At 41.6% G+C, this 17,211-nt stretch overlaps 2 protein-coding genes across 2 annotated transcripts; one reads left to right on the top strand and one right to left on the bottom strand.

Moving 5' to 3' along the window:
- The first annotated feature begins 2,735 nt into the window (after positions 1–2,735).
- LRRC10 (leucine rich repeat containing 10) lies at positions 2,736–3,572 on the top strand. The gene has a single exon (XM_014879095.2). The coding sequence runs from the start codon at positions 2,736–2,738 to the stop codon at positions 3,570–3,572; it is 837 nt and encodes a 278-aa protein (XP_014734581.2).
- A 1,915-nt stretch (positions 3,573–5,487) lies between these two features.
- Positions 5,488–16,049, bottom strand: CCT2 (chaperonin containing TCP1 subunit 2). Its single transcript, XM_014879730.2, has 16 exons — positions 15,916–16,049; positions 15,063–15,137; positions 14,531–14,596; positions 14,321–14,432; positions 13,433–13,509; positions 12,619–12,731; positions 11,868–12,070; positions 11,576–11,676; positions 11,370–11,497; positions 10,849–10,952; positions 9,238–9,357; positions 8,541–8,669; positions 8,352–8,455; positions 7,296–7,395; positions 6,445–6,586; positions 5,488–5,809 (listed from the first exon to the last, which is right to left on the bottom strand). The coding sequence occupies exons 1-16, from the start codon at positions 15,916–15,918 to the stop codon at positions 5,779–5,781; spliced, it is 1,608 nt and encodes a 535-aa protein (XP_014735216.1). The 5' UTR covers positions 15,919–16,049; the 3' UTR covers positions 5,488–5,778.
- Positions 16,050–17,211: the final 1,162 nt, after the last annotated feature.

Below are 17,211 nucleotides of genomic sequence, written 5' to 3'. Positions count from 1 at the left end.
TGCCTTTATCACTTGAACTTTTCCTCAAATGCTACAAATGCTTCTGGGAAGTCGATAATGTTCGTGTTGGAGGGCACCACGGTAACGTTGAAGACATGAAGTGGCTTTCAAAACTGCTTGGGTCTACTGTGAGGACTGCCTTTGCCTTAGTGCCTTCACTGAGAGGCTGATTCTCAGAAAGAGGTGTTCATTTTACTGCAAGTGTAATCCTTTATTAATCCACACACAAAGGTTATTATTTCCCAAATTCTCTGATCTCACTCTATGTTCCAAGCAGACATTAATTTAGTTAGCAGAGGTACAAAATGCAGCAACAAAAGGTCATCGTGACCTTTTTTGATAAGCTGGAATAATGATTAAACTACCATGCAGAGGATCCCTAAGAAATAGTTATCTGCAGCTTAAAAGTTCCATTAAGGAGAAATAACTCAAGTAGAAAAAAATATATATCCCTATCTGTATCTGCAGACATAAGGTACTTTGCAAAGTTACTTGTCTGCATATGGATTATTGAGAAAAATATACCTAAACATTATCATTAATGTATTCTTAGCTATGCTCTTATGTTGTTATGATGAATAGGTTGTCTGAAAAAATTTGTCTAAAAGACAAGACTTTGCTGTGGATGTATATTCATTATTAGTTACACCAAATGCATTTGGTTTTCCACACCTGTAGCCTACAGTGCCTTAAGGGGAGGGACTCTTGCTTTCAGAAGGTGCCATGGCTGTTTAGAAATGAAAAACAAATACAAAACATTCTTCTGACACATTCCCACAGTGGTCCTCTGACAGGGCACAGAGTATCAAAGCAGTAAAGAATCGTCTAAAGGGAGATGTTCATGCAGTGCAAACTGGCTTCTTGCTTCTGGGATGCCATGCATAGCACGTCCCACCATCAGAGAGAGAACTTTCAGGTCCTCTATTCCACAGCATCACCACAGATGACTGTGACATTGTCTTTGTTCTCCAGGCTTGATAGTCTGCCCAGCTTCTCCATCCAAAACTTGTTTTATGGCACTCAGGTCTCAGCACTCACTGTTCTCTGTCCTGCTGCAATACTGTTTCCCAGATGCCCTCCCCATTGTTCTCCTCCCTACATTTCATAGCATCTCTGCTGCATGGCACAGCCAGTCATCTTGTGGGGAAAAGGCTCATAAATATCCTATACCCTATACCTAATTGATAGCTATGAGCTGCTTTACATTTGAAAGCAAGTGATAGTAGAGAGCGCTATATAACTAGATTTTACCAGAAATCCAGAGGCCACCTTAAGTCGTGCCTTTTCCTTAATTTTCTGTTTGCTCTGCCTTTTGCTTTTCAAGAGTGTGTGGCTCTCAGCAGTCATGGATTTTAGCAGTATAGCACCTAAAACCCCAAAACCAATTGCAGATCGTTCGAAGTATTCTCCCTAAATTACAGTAAGTGTGCAAAATGAGAGCAATGAGCTGTAGATATCAAAGCAAAGAGCTGGGTGCTGAAAAGGCTATTTTACCTTAAAACAGTCTGCCAGCTTTCCATGTACATCCAAAGTTCATGGTAGAGACATGGCAAATACACTGGCAAGACAATCACAGAATGGGTTGGGTTGGAAGGAATCTTAAAAATTATGTAGTTCCAACCCCCCTGCACGGGTGGGGACACATATGGGTCCCCAGGAAAGCTTGAAATAGCAGCAGCTCAACATGTCAAACTATGCAGAAGCTCCTATACATGGGAATGCTCCTAGAAACTAGAACTGAATAGCAAAATGGGTCTTGAAGAGAGGAAAACAGTTTACACTGTCACATCTAAATAGCCATAACTTTTCAAAATTGGGCTTACTTCACTCATAACAAGTGAGAATCTTGATGGAATTAAATCCATGGGAGTTTCTTGACAGGTTTTGGTACAGACACGGGAACTGCAGTAGCACAGTTGGAAAGCAGATGAAGAACAACATTGGCAATTTGTGATAGCACATTACCTTGGGATTCAGACAAGGAGTAAAACACAACATAATGAAAAAGGCCCTACAGACAAGAAGTAAAATGTAATGAAAAAGGCCCTACACAGTCAAGAGTGCCAGAGGCTATAACAAATACCATTCAATTAGGAACCTAAACAGTAGAACCGCTCAAGATAGCAGTTTGCCAAGTATTTGCATTAAAGCTTTAAGATAAGTACTGGGTGGCAAGTTACACTCTGAAATCCAAGTATTTGGCACCTTTCAAAATACATCCCTGAAAGTGCCACTCATCTTAAAAGTCAGTCAAGTCTTGACAGGTATTTTTACAACAATTTGATTATATCCAACATTTCTGCTGAAAGTTTCATATAAGTTAAACATCTGAGCTTAAAACTTTGGTCTGCTATGGTGTTTACTTTCCCAAGCCCATCCTGGCTGCCTGCATTGGCTACACAGACAGCACAGCTGCAGCAAGAAGTGAAGGGCTGGGGCATTGGAGCAGCTCTACAGCTGCAAGAGGAGGAAAAAAGGAATGTTGTTTTCGGGGGGGTGGGTAGTGTGGGTGAGAGAGGGAGACCTGGGCCCTGAGTCGCCCTGTCTATAATCCCCGTCACCAAACACTCATTCAGTTATCAGAAACATTTCAGAGCCCTTGAGATTAATGGCTGGTGCCATGTAAACAGAGCCTTATATTGGGAAGAACGAGTTACCAACAGGTCAGTGTGCTGCAGAAGACCAAGGCAGGCTCCTGTCCCTCAGTCTCAGCCACCCCAAAACAAAATCCCAAGATGGGCAATAGTCTGAAAGCCATACTTGTTTTTGTGCCCTCTAACAAGTGCCAGAAGTACCTCCTAGAAGACCTAGAAGAGATGCCAGTGGATAAAATGGTCGATCTGAGTGGCAGGCAGATGAGGCGGCTGCCTGTGCACATTTGCTCCTTTAGGGAACTGGTTAAGCTGTACCTGAGTGACAACAACCTGAACCATCTGCCCCCCGAGCTGGAGCAGCTGCAAAACCTGCAGATCTTGGCACTGGACTTCAACAACTTCAAAGCACTGCCCTTAGTTGTGTGCACGCTGAAGCAGCTGTGCATTCTCTACCTGGGCAACAACAAGCTCTGCAGCCTGCCCCTCGAGCTGCGACTCCTGCAGAACCTCAAGACCCTCTGGATCGAGTCCAACTGCCTGCAGTACCTGCCCGAAGTGGTGTGCGAGCTCAGCCTGCTCAAGACCCTGCACGCCGGCTCCAACGCCCTGCGGTGCCTCCCTCCCCAGCTGCAGTGCCTGCAGGAGCTGCGCACCATCTGGCTGTCAGGAAACCTGCTGTCAGAGTTCCCTCCCGTGCTGCTGCACATGCCCTTCCTGGAGGTGATCGACGTGGATCGCAATTCCATCCGGTACTTCCCCAGCCTCGCTCACCTCCCCGGCCTGAAGCTGGTGATCTATGACCACAACCCCTGCAGGAATGCACCCAAAGTGGCCAAAGGTGTGCGCAGGGTGGGCAGATGGTCAGAGGAGAGCCCAGAGCCCCGCAAGCGCTCTGGGGCTGTGATAGAAATTGCGCTCGACGACAAACCATTGTTACCTCCTGCAGCCAAGACCGAGCCAGAAGCTGAGCCCTGCTGATGCTCAACTGGCCCTTTAGGCCAAGGTGGCAGCACACTCCCACCACTGCCCAACCTCTACCTTTCCCTTGCTCGCTGATGTCCAGGGAGGACCACACCACCTGGCCGTCAGCAGGAGTACGTGCACCAGCTTGGAGATAGTGACAGCAAACCCTTGTACAGACACTCACCTTTGTGCAGCACCCAGTACTCTCCCTAGAACAGACTTCTTCCCTCTCCTGCTCCTCCCATGCTGGGACCACGAACAGTTCACAGAGATGAAAACAGTTTAGATGTTTGCCAAGGGTGGATTGCATGGAGCACATGTGGACTTGTTGCTCCTCATCCATGGGCTCACTCTTCTCCCTTCCACCTTGCTAAGGGGTCCCAGCTCAGCTGGAAGCCACTGTTCAAGGTGATCACAGCTCTAATGCCACCCACAGCATTGGTCTCAAATTACTTATCTGAAATGCGGCAACACCTTGAAGGTTTCCCTGCCTGCTGAGTGGGAAGTGGTAGCAGAGTCCAGGCTGATTATCAAGGAAGCACATATGTACAGGGGATTGCTCTCCTCTTTCTTCTTGCAAAATTTGTGACAGCTGTTTTGTTACTGGCAAGCAGGATTCAAATGATGGTGAGTAAAGCTGTAGGCTTTGCTGCTGGGTTTTGTTACTGACAATATTGCCTCTAAGGGCAGCTGTACAGGACAAGTTTTCATGCAGGAGCAAAGAAGAAAATCAAAGCCTGACAAAAAAGGAAAAGCCACAAGAGCTGCAAAGGTAAATTTGCATGAATAAAATCCAGGGCTGTGAGCTGTCACATAGGCTTGCACATAATCTGACGAGGCAAAATTTATCCAGCTGATTTCAAATGAGTATTTCCTGAGCTTGCAACTTGGACCAGTTCAGATCCCCTAAAAATGCACTTTTTTTAAGCTTTGATTTAATTGAGTAACAGAAATCTGGCTCAAAGTGGTATTTTAAACTTTAGACTCCATAGCAGGGTTCAACTAGGTGACAGCTTTTTAAACAAGGGTGGAGAGCCCTTGGTGGCACACTCTGCAAGTAACACTGTCTCACCAGTGCAGCCTGCAGAAACGGCAGCTGACTTCCCAGAAAAGGTCTTATTTCATGCCAGTTCATGACTGCTTAATGTAATCTACATGCTTGAAAAATTATCTGGAAATATATATACTCTGCTAGCGCTTGTTGTCTTGTTAAATTAAGTCTAAATTTGCATCTGGCTGGCACCCATGTAGTGTGCTACTAGTCAAATTAAATAAAAGTATACTAGCATCTTGCCAAGTTAAAAAATCCTTCTTTGGAATTAACAACAAATTTTTTATCTAGTCTTGCTCCAACAATTTCTTCCTACAAAAAGGAAAGCAAGACATGAGTTAGGGGCACTTTTTTCAACATCCAAGGTCAATGTTTCATGTCCCACAGAACCGAGCTGATAATTTACTTATCTGAGGGTATGGGGAAAAGCGTGCTTTCACTGGCTTATCAATGGTTTGTGCTTCACTCAGCCCTCTACACACAGTACTGTCACTTCTGGAGAGCTGAAGAGTCTCTGTCAAGAGTTAAGGGGACGAGTCTGTAAGCAGATTCCCTTCATTTTAAGAAATTTAAGGGAGGAAAAATCTTTGCACACATACTCATTTCAGCTTAATCTTTCCGCTTTGCAGGCATGCCCTTCCACTCTCCCTTCCACCATCATTAAAAACAGTAATACTCCAGCATCACTAGAAAAAGGTACCCTCTAACTTCAGAGCCTATTTCTAGGACCCCAGCTCAAACCTATGCAGCCAGGACAGGAATACACCAGTGACACTGACACAGCAGGTCAACACGAAGCAGTGAACCACGAGGGTGAGGATGGGCACAGCAGGTGTCATAATGGATCTGCCCTTCCAGGTCTACAGAAAGAAATACAACTTTGGGGAATCTGAATTTTTTATTTTTATTTATTTCTGTGTATTTAAGTGGAACCTGGAAGGAACAGAGTGAATAGGGCTGTATAAAACCCCTGATTTATACACCCCTGAAAGTGAATTCTTCCCCACAACACATAAAAGCTCCAGCAAGTAAAAACCAACTGAAGACAAGTGTCATTGATGGAGATCTCTGTCTCAAACTTCTGTTCCATAACCTCACAAAAACTAGACCATTAAAAAAAAAAATACTAGGTGAGATCTGGTCCACACATCCTCAGGTACTGAAGAAAATTTAACAGGGGCGATGGTCTGGTACACGTTTTCTGGGGAGAAAAAGAAAAATCATAAATTCCCACCACATTGATGTCCACCAATCCCTCCTTACCCACCCTTATTTTTAATCTTTAGTTAGTATTTTGTATTCAAGGACAGCTTTATCTCACAGCACAAAAAACAGTACCACCTCAAAGCTAACACACCACCCATGACCACGCTAAAAAAAACCCTTGTGATTCAAAAAGCAGTGAAAACTACCTGGTAGCAGGCACCCACGGGATAACCTGCCTATCAGTGGCAACTCTTCTCAAACCTTTTAATAAACATGTTTCTGTTTTAGCTGCAGATTCTCAGAAGCAGCTAGACACTTCATTACAATTCTTGCCGAAAGAAAAAAGAAAGCATGATCCCTTACATTTTGGTCACCCACTTGTACAGATGTTGAGTGGTAACCTAAGATTAACTAGGCATTACTCAAGCACAGCAATTTAAGTTGGCTGATGGCTCTGAAGGCCTGACGATGCTGCTAATGCAATAAAATTATCTAATACAAACATCAGCATGTCACATCAGGTTCATTTCAAGTAAAGCATTTTTAGAACAACACTTTTCTGCACCCTTCCAACAGAAGGAGGTTTACCCTACCCCACTGTGACTGACCATGCAGATACTCTGATCATACCTCGGTGCTGCTTTAATGATGTCATCTACACGAAGAATCATTTCTGCTGCTTCAGCTGCACTCAGCAAAACTTGTCTCTTGACCTGGAAACTTTCTGTTACTCCCAAAACTGACATGTCCCCAATGACACCCTCTTTCATATCTGGAAGAAGAAATGCATTAAGAGGTAGTTTTTTGTTGGGTTTTTTTAAACTTTTTTTAAAGGAAATTACAAGAAGCTGAGAGCATAGTAACTTATCTGCTCAAATGAACTATACTGATAGAGAAATATTAAATAAAGTCATCTACCTCAAGACTCCTGATTTAAGCCTAATGTTGCAATTAAACACAAACAATTAATAACAGAAACTTTATACATCATGATGAGGAGACAAGATCCCAACATGACTCTCAGAACTATGTCCTCACATATAATATATAATAACTTCAAGGTTCTTCTCCACAACTCTGTTGTTTGGTTGGGTTTTGTCTGGGTTTTTTTTTTTGGGGGGGGGGGGGAAGGGGCAAAGGGAAGGATGTTTGGTTCTTCTGGGTGTTTAGGTGGTTGCTGGTTTTAAAACAATGTTTTTCTTTTCAAGCTTCCTATAACCAGACTCACTGTAAGGAAAGTGGTTTTTAGATGCAAAAATCATTCACTTAGGAAACAAGGGTTTTCACTCTACTGTCAAAAGCCTGGTAGAACAGAAAAGCAATGTAGTGCTGTACACCCAAGTTCTATGCAAAACTACCACATCAACATACTCAGTTCTTCCTGTTGAATTTATGTGACAGACATACATGAACAACTTCAATGAGCCTAATGGACCTGCCAAAGAGCAGTTCAAACACAGAAGTAAAACTGATCCCCTTACCCAGTCCATAAGTAGTCTTCCCTTCACTATGAGCAGCTCTGAGCTGAGCAACCAAATCAGCACTGTCATAGCCAGCATTATCAGCTATTATTGTTGGGATCTAAGGGGATAAACAGGTTGTTTTTAATTAATACAGGGATTAATTTTTAGTAAACATTAAATATACTTTGATGTTATTAGTTTACAACTGAATTTCAAGAAGATTCTTCAGAAACAATCCAAACTAACTTTCTAAGAATTTCAAGACCCTGTTGTAAGAAAGTACTTAAGAGGACAGAAGCATGCTAGCAGATTCGTCAGTTCATTTTACATGGACAAAAGAAAAAAAAATAATCTTGTCATTACATCATTTCAGACTACAACTGGAGAAATGTTTTCATTTAAAAAGCACAAGCCTGCTGGTAAGCATTAACTACCTGATCATTCTGTTCACTGTTTCTGTGACAGCAGTGCAAACTTGCATGTGCTGACTTGAGAGGTAATGCCAAGTGTTACTATGCTCTTTAATTTTCTTGGGAGGTTTTCCCTAATTTAAATTGCAGAAAGTCAATTTTTTCTCAAACTTACAGCCTGTTAGCACAACTCTAATAATGTTTCTAGTGACACTCTTATCTCCTACTAAGATGCATTCTCCAGTGCAAGACTAGAAACTTGTAGGTAGTACTAGAGTATGAATACACCCAAACAGCACTAGAGCATTAATAGGACAGAAGGGTTGCTTTTTTCTAAATCAGTTGTCAATTATGTAAGATGAAATTTTTATGTACTATTTCTGCAGCACTTTTACAGATAAGGTGAGCAAGAACCAGTTAGAGGAGGGCTAGCATATGAAAATTCACAATTCTGTAACAGGCAGAATTACTAAAACATCAACACTTTTTCCTAAGACAAAAAAAACCAACTTCCCTATTGTTTATCCAAGATGTGTTGCTAAACTTAATTTTTTTACTTCAGACAATCAAGACTTCTAAAGTGAAACAAATATCTGATGTCACAAGTTAGTAAACTTCATGAAACTTTGTCTCTTAATCCAGCAATCTGATTAAATAAACCTACCATTCGTAAAGCCTTAGCAAAGGACTCCATTGCAACAGACTCTTTGCCAGGTGTTCTGACAGCAAGTTCTGCAACAGCATTAGCCATCAGCATCTCTGAACAACCTATTCACAGAAGACACACAGCTATTATATATCTGATGTTCACTAATACAAAATGTGTGACATGTACAAAGAACCTGATATTCACCTCCACCATACACAGTTCTTGTGTCCTTCACAGTCTGGGCCAGGACACAGAGAGCATCATGCAAAGACCTCTCTGCTTCATCTAGAATCTGCTGTGTGGCTCCACGCAAAACTATGGTGCAAGCTTCACCTAGAAAGCACGAATATAAAAGGATTAAAAAGAGAAACCAGGACACAAAAATGGGCTATCACAAAGCATTTACAATGGTTTTGCTATGACTGCAGTCAAGATCTGTATTACTTAATTTTGGGAGTAAAAGAAAGCATCATGACATTTCAAAGATAGAATGAAATTATGTACACAGTGCTATTGCTTTAGTTCTACAATACCTTATTCAATTTAACAGAAAATTAATCTCACCTCAAAACTCCTTGAAAAATTAGAGTATTGGACTTTATTAGAACAAGCTCTCAAGCTCTTTAAGTACGACATATTGCTACTTTTCTTGTCAACTGAATTTCCCTAAGCAGAAACCTTGGTTCCCATCCTTAAAAATTATTTTATGTTCATTTACATAACACAAAACAGCCACAGTTTCAACCATGAAACTGTACAGGATTTTTACTGAAAAGCCAGACTTTAATAATAACAGTTACATAAATCATTACAGAATTCCTATGCCTCGCTGGAAACTGAGCAGCATTAGCAGAGGGTTGACACAAATGTTACACTCCACCGTTAGTGATAAAACACTTACCCATTGCTACTCCAGAGAAATGAATGAGTTTATCTTCTCCAATCATGACTTCTTCAATAAGCTTGCAGCTTCCTAGTTTTACTAGCTCAGGGTGATCAAAGGTTGATGCAATTTCACCACCTACGAGTGTAAGATCATAAAGAAATCAGAGCTCACAACGAAAGCATCCTTTCAGGCAAGGTCTAACCAAGGGGGTGGGGGGGTGTGTGTGAAAGAAATCGTCCTCATAATTGCCCCAAAATAAATTCAAATTAACAATACTGATAAGCCAAGACTTTCTCATGTCAGCATGTGGTACCAGAAACCTTTAACCAATGCTGACAAATCCTTAAAACATCAGTGTTTTGTTTCACATCACAAGGACTAAAATGCTTGTGAGTTGTATCTGATAACAGAATAAACATTCATCTCTGCTAGCATTAAAATGTCAGTATGTTTCAAGTTTTCACAGTATTTACTGATTAAGTATTTATAAAATACTAAATGCAGTCTCTTATGCTTTAAAACTTGAGCTTGTGACAGTATTCATTTTGCCTGCCTGGTGATGGCTGAGAACCAGTGGCCACCATTCTCCTGCATCCCAAGACTCATTCCATGTTGTAGCAGCAGTACTGTGCATGATCTGTAAACTGCCATATCATAAACAAAACTAGCATTACAAAGACCAAAACGTCTTTGAAGATGACGTTGTTCTAGTTCTAGTTCTTTCCCCTTCCTATTAGGAAACTCTTTACATGCATGCATTCCCAATGCATTCTCAATTATGCCACAGTAGCTTGCAGCACTGTGTGACTGTAGCACTACAAGGAAAACCAAGACTTGTAGCAGAGTTTGTGTATATTAAAAACTTGTCTTTTTTTCAGCCATACTATTCCAGCCAGTGTGGTCTAAGGCCCATTTGCTTCACATAGAAAGTCTGCTTTGAATTTATTCCAGAATGTGAGCAATGCTCCTCTCAATCAAACATGTATCTGTGTCAATGTGCCTACTGACAGTTTTACACAATTGCTACTTCAGTTTTGCTAAGATAAACAAGTCAGTGTCTTTTCCTGTCTCCTGACAAGCAAATTCACCCTCCTCATCACTTGCAAAATCAACTCTGACATCCCAGTTAACTATCTCTTAACTTCAGCAATGAGAATTATCTGTAGCATTCCAGAAGTCTTATTTTCATTAGTTAGTAGAATCACATTTATGCTGATCACTACTCAAAATATTCAGGTTGTTCAAGTCATTTGAGGTCCACCTCAAGTCAACAACTCAGGCCCCCATTTTTAGCAAAGGATGACTCTTTACCCTTCTCTATCACTACAGTCAAACAACAGCCATTAGAACCAAGTGTTATTATCACAGAATCAAGATTAACTTCTGGAGTTATTTTTTCTGTTGCTAAATTTCCTGCTAAGCAGGAACTTAATTGAAAATATTTTTGAGATATGAAAGAAAATTCCTAACTGACATTAACGTGTTAAATTATATACCATTTTTGCATTGTGATCCTTTATTCACAGATGCTGGAGAAAAAGAAGTATGCTTAAGTCAGTTTAATGTTTACTAATGACCAAACAAATAACGTGCCCCTCCAAGTTTCATACAACATACTCTACACACCTGTGACAAGAGCCAGACGCTCTACACCAGCAAAGTCTGCATGTTCAATAGCCATGACACCAGCAGCTCCAAAGAGATGCTCAGGGTAGTTGTAGATCAGCTGTCTAAAATTCAAACACATCTCACCATCACACACAGAACAAACCTTTGAAAATAACACAGTAACCAAAGACACCAGATTCTCAGTAGGATGGATACAGGACAGCTTTCTGAAAGGTACTAAAGCAGTCTATGTATGAGGGACCTCCCATACATGGAATGTTACACAACACAGAAACAAACACAGTGACAGGAAAACATGCAAAGCTAAGAAAAAGAAATCAATTCAAACTATGAAGCTTTTTGAAATACTCTTTCTCTGAAGAAACACTATCACACTAAGCACAGGCAGCCATATGCTTTAAGGTATAAGTTCTCTGATCCTAAGTGCCTGCTGGGCACTTTACTGCCTCTCCTAGCAGAGTGAGCTAGAAGATCATGGGAAGTAACGTAACTCTCCCCTTTTCCCAAGAAATACATACCTGTTAATAAAGCAATTTATTCCATGTTTAAGAATACGATCCACTTTCTCCTTCATTTTTTCTTTTTCTGCCTGTTCTATTTCTGCCACTTTTGCTGTGGAGTCCACTCTAACACGAGAGCCAAAAATCTAAATCAAAGAAAATAGAGCTCAATCTCAAAATTCCATTTACAGAAACAGTTTGTCAACAGTAGTTCTGTTACATACCTTAATCTTGTCTGTATCCATACCAGTATTTGCAATAAGAATCTTTGCATTTTCAATTCTTTTTGGCTGATTTACACCAATCTTCTTGTCAAGTAAAAAGCCTGTAGTAACAGAAAGTCTTGTAAAACTTCAGATTAAAAAAGGAGAACAATTACTAGTTACGAAATCCTCTATCTTTAATATTCAATTTAATAACAACATAACAGTGTTTCCTACAACAAATTTACATAATGTGTAACCTTTAGGAGCTTTATTTCTCAAATGCATACACAGTCAACACTCAAAGACTTACCTTCATCTAAGTAGGAATCAGCCAAACTTCCACCAAGTTTCTTAATGACATGGATAGCCTCCAAATTACCAGAACCTTTCAACCTAAGAACAGCTTCTACAGCGAGCTTGACAAAGTGATCCTTATGGTGAGTAAGTAATTTTGATGAAAGAGTTGTTCCTGCAATGTTCATCAAGTCTTCACGGAACTTCACTTCATCATTACTAAAATAAAAGACAGTACAGTTAAAGTGGAAAGTCTCAAAGCCTTAGCTACTACTAGCTACCACCATGAGCCTTTGCCCACTTCTTCTAGCCTGTATCTATATGTACCCTACTCTCTTCTAAGGAATGCTGCACAGAATCCCTCCACTAGCCCAGAACACAACCTTCTATTCGAAATACAAGTTTTGTTAGGAGAATTTTCATATTCAGCTTTAGACAGTTTGTGCTCTCAAAGTGCTGGGCATGGGAAAATAATTACATTTAAAATATGAGTATGAAATCTGAAATAGCAGCGCCAATTGTTGTTACAGGGAGCAAATTACAGCTTGTATTTCATTTCTGCACATCGTAAGTAATATCGAATATCATAAAGCTTCTTTAACTCATCTGAAAATAAACCAGTATTTTTTTCTCAGTTAAAATCATTAACTCAGCCTTCCCACTGCTTTAATAAGAGCAAAGAATTTACAAATGGACTGCAATTTGCACTGATGTTTTGATCTCAAGTAGTGTTTTAAGAAGAGTCAGAACCAATGGCCACTACTAACCCATGATCCACAGCTGCTTTCAAAAGTGCCTCTCTAGAAGCCTTTGTGGCTGCTCTCCAGCCTGCAATGATGGTCTGAGGATGAATCTTCCTCGCAATCAGTAATTCTGCCTCCTATTCAAATGAAATCAATAATTATTTCCCCCCAGGAAAGAACACTTACACTAGAAAAGACATGTTCATTTATGGATGCAACTGAAAGTACAGTTGAAAAAAAACTATCTTCATTTTTCTGAGGAACCTGCTAAGTTGATAGATCATGGCTTAAGATGCTCTTGATCGCAGCTCCTGCATCTGAGTTGATCAGACTTTCTCACACAGGGAAGAATTACTCATTTCTCAAATCTCTTTCATAGTAATTTCAGGTTTAGAATTAGGCAGTGTAAATTCTTCCATAAGCATAAAATCCATACAGAGTTCAAAGAACAATATGAATTCAGGTCTCAGGCAAAGAACAGAATTTAGCAGGATTTTTTTTCTATGGAAACGCATTTCAGAGGACTGAGCCTGACAACTAAGCAGTGCTGCACACTGCTCAATGCAATAGCCAGTAAGTGAACCGTAAGAGTCAACTTTACATATTTGAGAGTTTATCATAAATAATATAAGGAATAATAGTCTAAAACAATACCCCAAAAAAAGATGGCGCAATACCTAAGGGTTGGATTTTTTCCCTATCAATTTCAACACTCAACAGAGCAAGCTATTCCTTTCTGTGCTTTGAGAGCCCTTTCACAAACACAGGATAACACACCTCCTGCTGGTGGTATCACAGAAGTACATTGACAAACATCTGAAAAAAAGTTACACATCACCCTCAGTAATTCAGCTGCCAACACTGTGACAGATGTAGTTCCATCGCCAACTTCATCATCTTGAACCTTTGACATATCTAAAAAAGGAAAACACAGGATTAATGCTATTTTTCTCATGCATTAATTTGGATGAGAAAAAGACATCTTACTCTTCGTGTAAAGAGAGAACTCTAAAAAAAACCCCAGAAAAACAAGAGGTGAAAATTAAATTCAGCATCCTTCGAACTCCTGCTCTTTATTTGCAACCTAGACACCAGTTTCAGCCTGGTGATGGTCAAGGTGCTCCCCTCTGCTCCCCATCCTAAAGAGGTTATCAAAAGGAAGTACAGCCGGATAGAAGCTCTAAGGTATCAGAGACTATAATAACAGGTCTGCTCCATGAACTGCTAATAAACTGGGATGCAGCAAACACAAAATCATTAGGAAACCTGACACCCAGTAGCTCAGGCTCCTGCTTGTCCCCAGTAGTGGACCACTGCCACAGTAAAACAGTTGCTCACAATGGTAAACTCTGTACAGAAGTGCTGAGTGACAGAGATTTAAATCTAGGAGAAAGAACAGAGAGAACTTCTGTTGCTGCACAGATTTCTGTTCCAAATTTTCCCACTGAAAAAAAAGGGCACACAGCTGTCTTTTGTCCCTTCTGACTCCTGGGACAAAGCAGCGTTGAGGGAAAAGAAGATAAAAAAGCTTTGAAGAGCAGCATACACCACAATTTTACTTTTGCAGAATGCCACAACTCTTGTAGCACCCTGCCCTTCTTACTTCAGGATTTCTGCTCTCACTCCCTTCAATTTTTTACAGTATTTCAACAACACTTTTCTAAGAACATATAAAACTCTGTAACAGAGTTACTAACTAAAAAATATCAAGCCTTTAAGAACTCACCAACCAAGACCTTGGCAGCTGGATTGTCAACTCCAATAGCTTTCAGGATGGTTGCACCATCGTTGGTAACTGTCACAGAGCTGTCTCTCCCGGTACTTAAAAGAATCTTGTCCTACAAGATGCAAGATTTAGAATACTGCTTGAAAACGCCCTGTAACTATTGAAGCTAAATTAACAGGTAGGACTACTGAGAGCCTGTAGCTGTCTTACCATGCCTTTAGGCCCCAGGGTGCTCTTGACTAGGTCACCAATGGCAATGGCACCAACAAAGGATGACTGAAATGGAAATAAATATATCTTAGGGAGCAATTTATTTATACTGTAATACATGAATTATACACTATCACACAGCTTTCAACGTTTTAACCAACCCCTTCCACTTCTTTCAATGGAGGCTAAACTTAAGGCAAGTTTTTAACTGCTAAATTTCGATAACCAGATCAAATATACCTAAATCTCCCACAAATCCTAAGTCTGTCTCAAAGCCAGAAGAAATGCCACCCAAAAAACCACAAATCTTCTGAGCTCCAGTAGAGGTACTTTGGTTTTTGACAATTGAGAGTTTTTCTAATTTTCAGTATAAACAACACTCTTCCTCCCTTCTGTTCACAGACATGCAACAAGAAAAGCCAGTTAGAGACAGAAGTTCCGTATCATAATATAGTGAAAATATTTTTAGTAGTGGAAGACATCAAGTTTAATCACCTCAAGTTCTAGCAGTTTCTTAGAGAATTAAACTTACCAACCGAGCTGTTTCTGCTTTCTCTTCATCTGCACCTGCCTTGAAAATGTTGACGGGAGCCAGGGAAATGGATGCCTAAAATACAGTTAATGTAGGAATATTGTTCTAGCTTCAATAAAACTATGTGTTTTAAAAGCAAATTCCTGACACTACCAACTTAAATAATGTTTTTATTAATAAAATTACTTCCATACCCCATTTTGTTAGGTATAGGTATATTTAAGAAGCAGTCAAGGTTCTTCTGTCTTGCCATCTCATTGTCTTGTGAGGGGATTACAAGACCGAGCGCAGCTGCTGGCAGAGCACTCCAGGCTGCTACCAGCACATCCCTTCATGGCTGTGCGTGCGCTGCTGCTCTGCCCCGCCCCACCAGCCGGCCCTTCTGTACAGCCCGAGGGCAGGCACAACCAGCGCGAACCAAAAGAAACCTATTTATTGACCATACTGAGGCTTTGGCATTCTGCATTTTGATACCTTAGCTAAACTCGTCTCTTTTTTTTCATTTATTTTTTGCGTATCAATGCAAACTAGTCAGAGCAGTAACCAGTATCTGCCTTTAAGGACTAACATTCGCAGAGCACCCAAGGCCTTAAATGAACAATGATCAAATACAGAACACGTGTATCAGGGCGGGATCGGGGGGGGGGGGTCACCCCGCGTGGGCCCCGCCCCGCCCCGGCTCCAGAACCTTCGGGCCCCCCCGCCATCCATCCCCTGCTCCGCGCGGGGAAAGAGAGGGCGCGGCCTCCAGGCCTCGCGCGCGCGCCCGCCCGCGTGGAGCGCAGCCCGCCCGGCTTCGCCGCACCCCCGGCCCTGCCCTGGGCCAAGCCGCCGCCGCCGCCCCGCCGCTCACCATGGTGCCGGTGCCGCCGGGACCCGCCGTCCGCCGCTCCTTCAGCAGAGAACCAGCGCCGCGCCGCAGCCCCCACGAGCTCCTCCGGAACTGGCGTCACAGCGGCCGCCGCTTCCGGCGGCGCGTGGCCTTCTGGGAGCCGCAGTCCGGCCCCGCGCCCGGCGCTCTCCGCGGCTCCGCGGCCTCGGCGCGGGAATGGGTTCTGGAGACCTGTGAGGAATAAATTCCTTTCGCTCGGTGCAGAGGCACTGGAACAGGTTGTCCAGAGAAAGCCTGCGTGCCGCATCCCTGGCAGTGGCCAAGGCCAGGTGGGATAGAGCTCTGAGCATCCTGGTCGAGTGGAAGGTGTCCCTGCCCATGGCAGGGGGTTTAGAGCTAGATGATTGTTCCCTTCCAGCTGAAACTATTTTATGATTTTGCGGTTCTGTGATATTCCTGGAGGTCAATTCTCAGACAGGTCAAAAGCATTTTTAGTTAGTGCTTGTGGCCTCCAGTGCGCTTGACAGACCATCCCAGATAGATGCTCTTAGACCACGTCTCCAGTTACAAGCAGTGAACAGGAGATGCCCGGAGCAATCACACTCAATACGCTCTGCAATTAAAAAAAAAAAATAAATTCGTAACTACTCCCCTGGCAGCTTTGCCAGTGTCAGTCAACACTTAAACCTTGCTTTGTCACTGCTTATCCTCTACACAAGAAGCCCATTACCTGGTCATATGAAAAGAAAAAAAACCAACCAAACCAATCTGTATTATTTTGTATGACTCATCCTCAAGAAAATTCCAGCTGGTATCCCTCTTCTTGCTGCTAAACTCTTAGGATATATGGAAAGTTGTTTGTTCTAGATTTAAACTGGCTAGAGGATCTATCCCAATGGAGACGGCAAAAAAGAACACGACTAAAACTCTACCAACTCTCACCTGTATTGCTGATTTTGTCAATACATGGTTAGTATTACTTCTTGAGTACATTAGGCTTTTTGTTCTGTTTTCTTCACAGAGTTAGATATGCTTCTCTCCACAACCCTCTTCTGAACACTAGACTACTAATTTAATTTAAATATCTTTCGTTTTCCTCGTAGTTACTCAGAAAACTATTTAAGTTTTGCTACGGCAAATAAAACTGAAACAATGTAAACAGCTTCTCTCAGAATCACAGCATTCATAAAGATTTGCTCTGAAGTAATAATTCATTTTAATTCACATTTGCTGCTACTATGGTGAGTTGGGAGAAAGAAGATTTAAAATGCCTCAGACTTACTCAAGTTACGGTCTTTGAAAGATCCAATGCTCACA

Source organism: Sturnus vulgaris, chromosome 5 (genome assembly GCF_052056855.1).
Source record: "Sturnus vulgaris isolate bStuVul1 chromosome 5, bStuVul1.hap1, whole genome shotgun sequence".
Taxonomy (NCBI): Eukaryota; Metazoa; Chordata; class Aves; order Passeriformes; family Sturnidae; genus Sturnus; species Sturnus vulgaris.
This window is presented reverse-complemented; position numbering and strand designations above follow the sequence as displayed.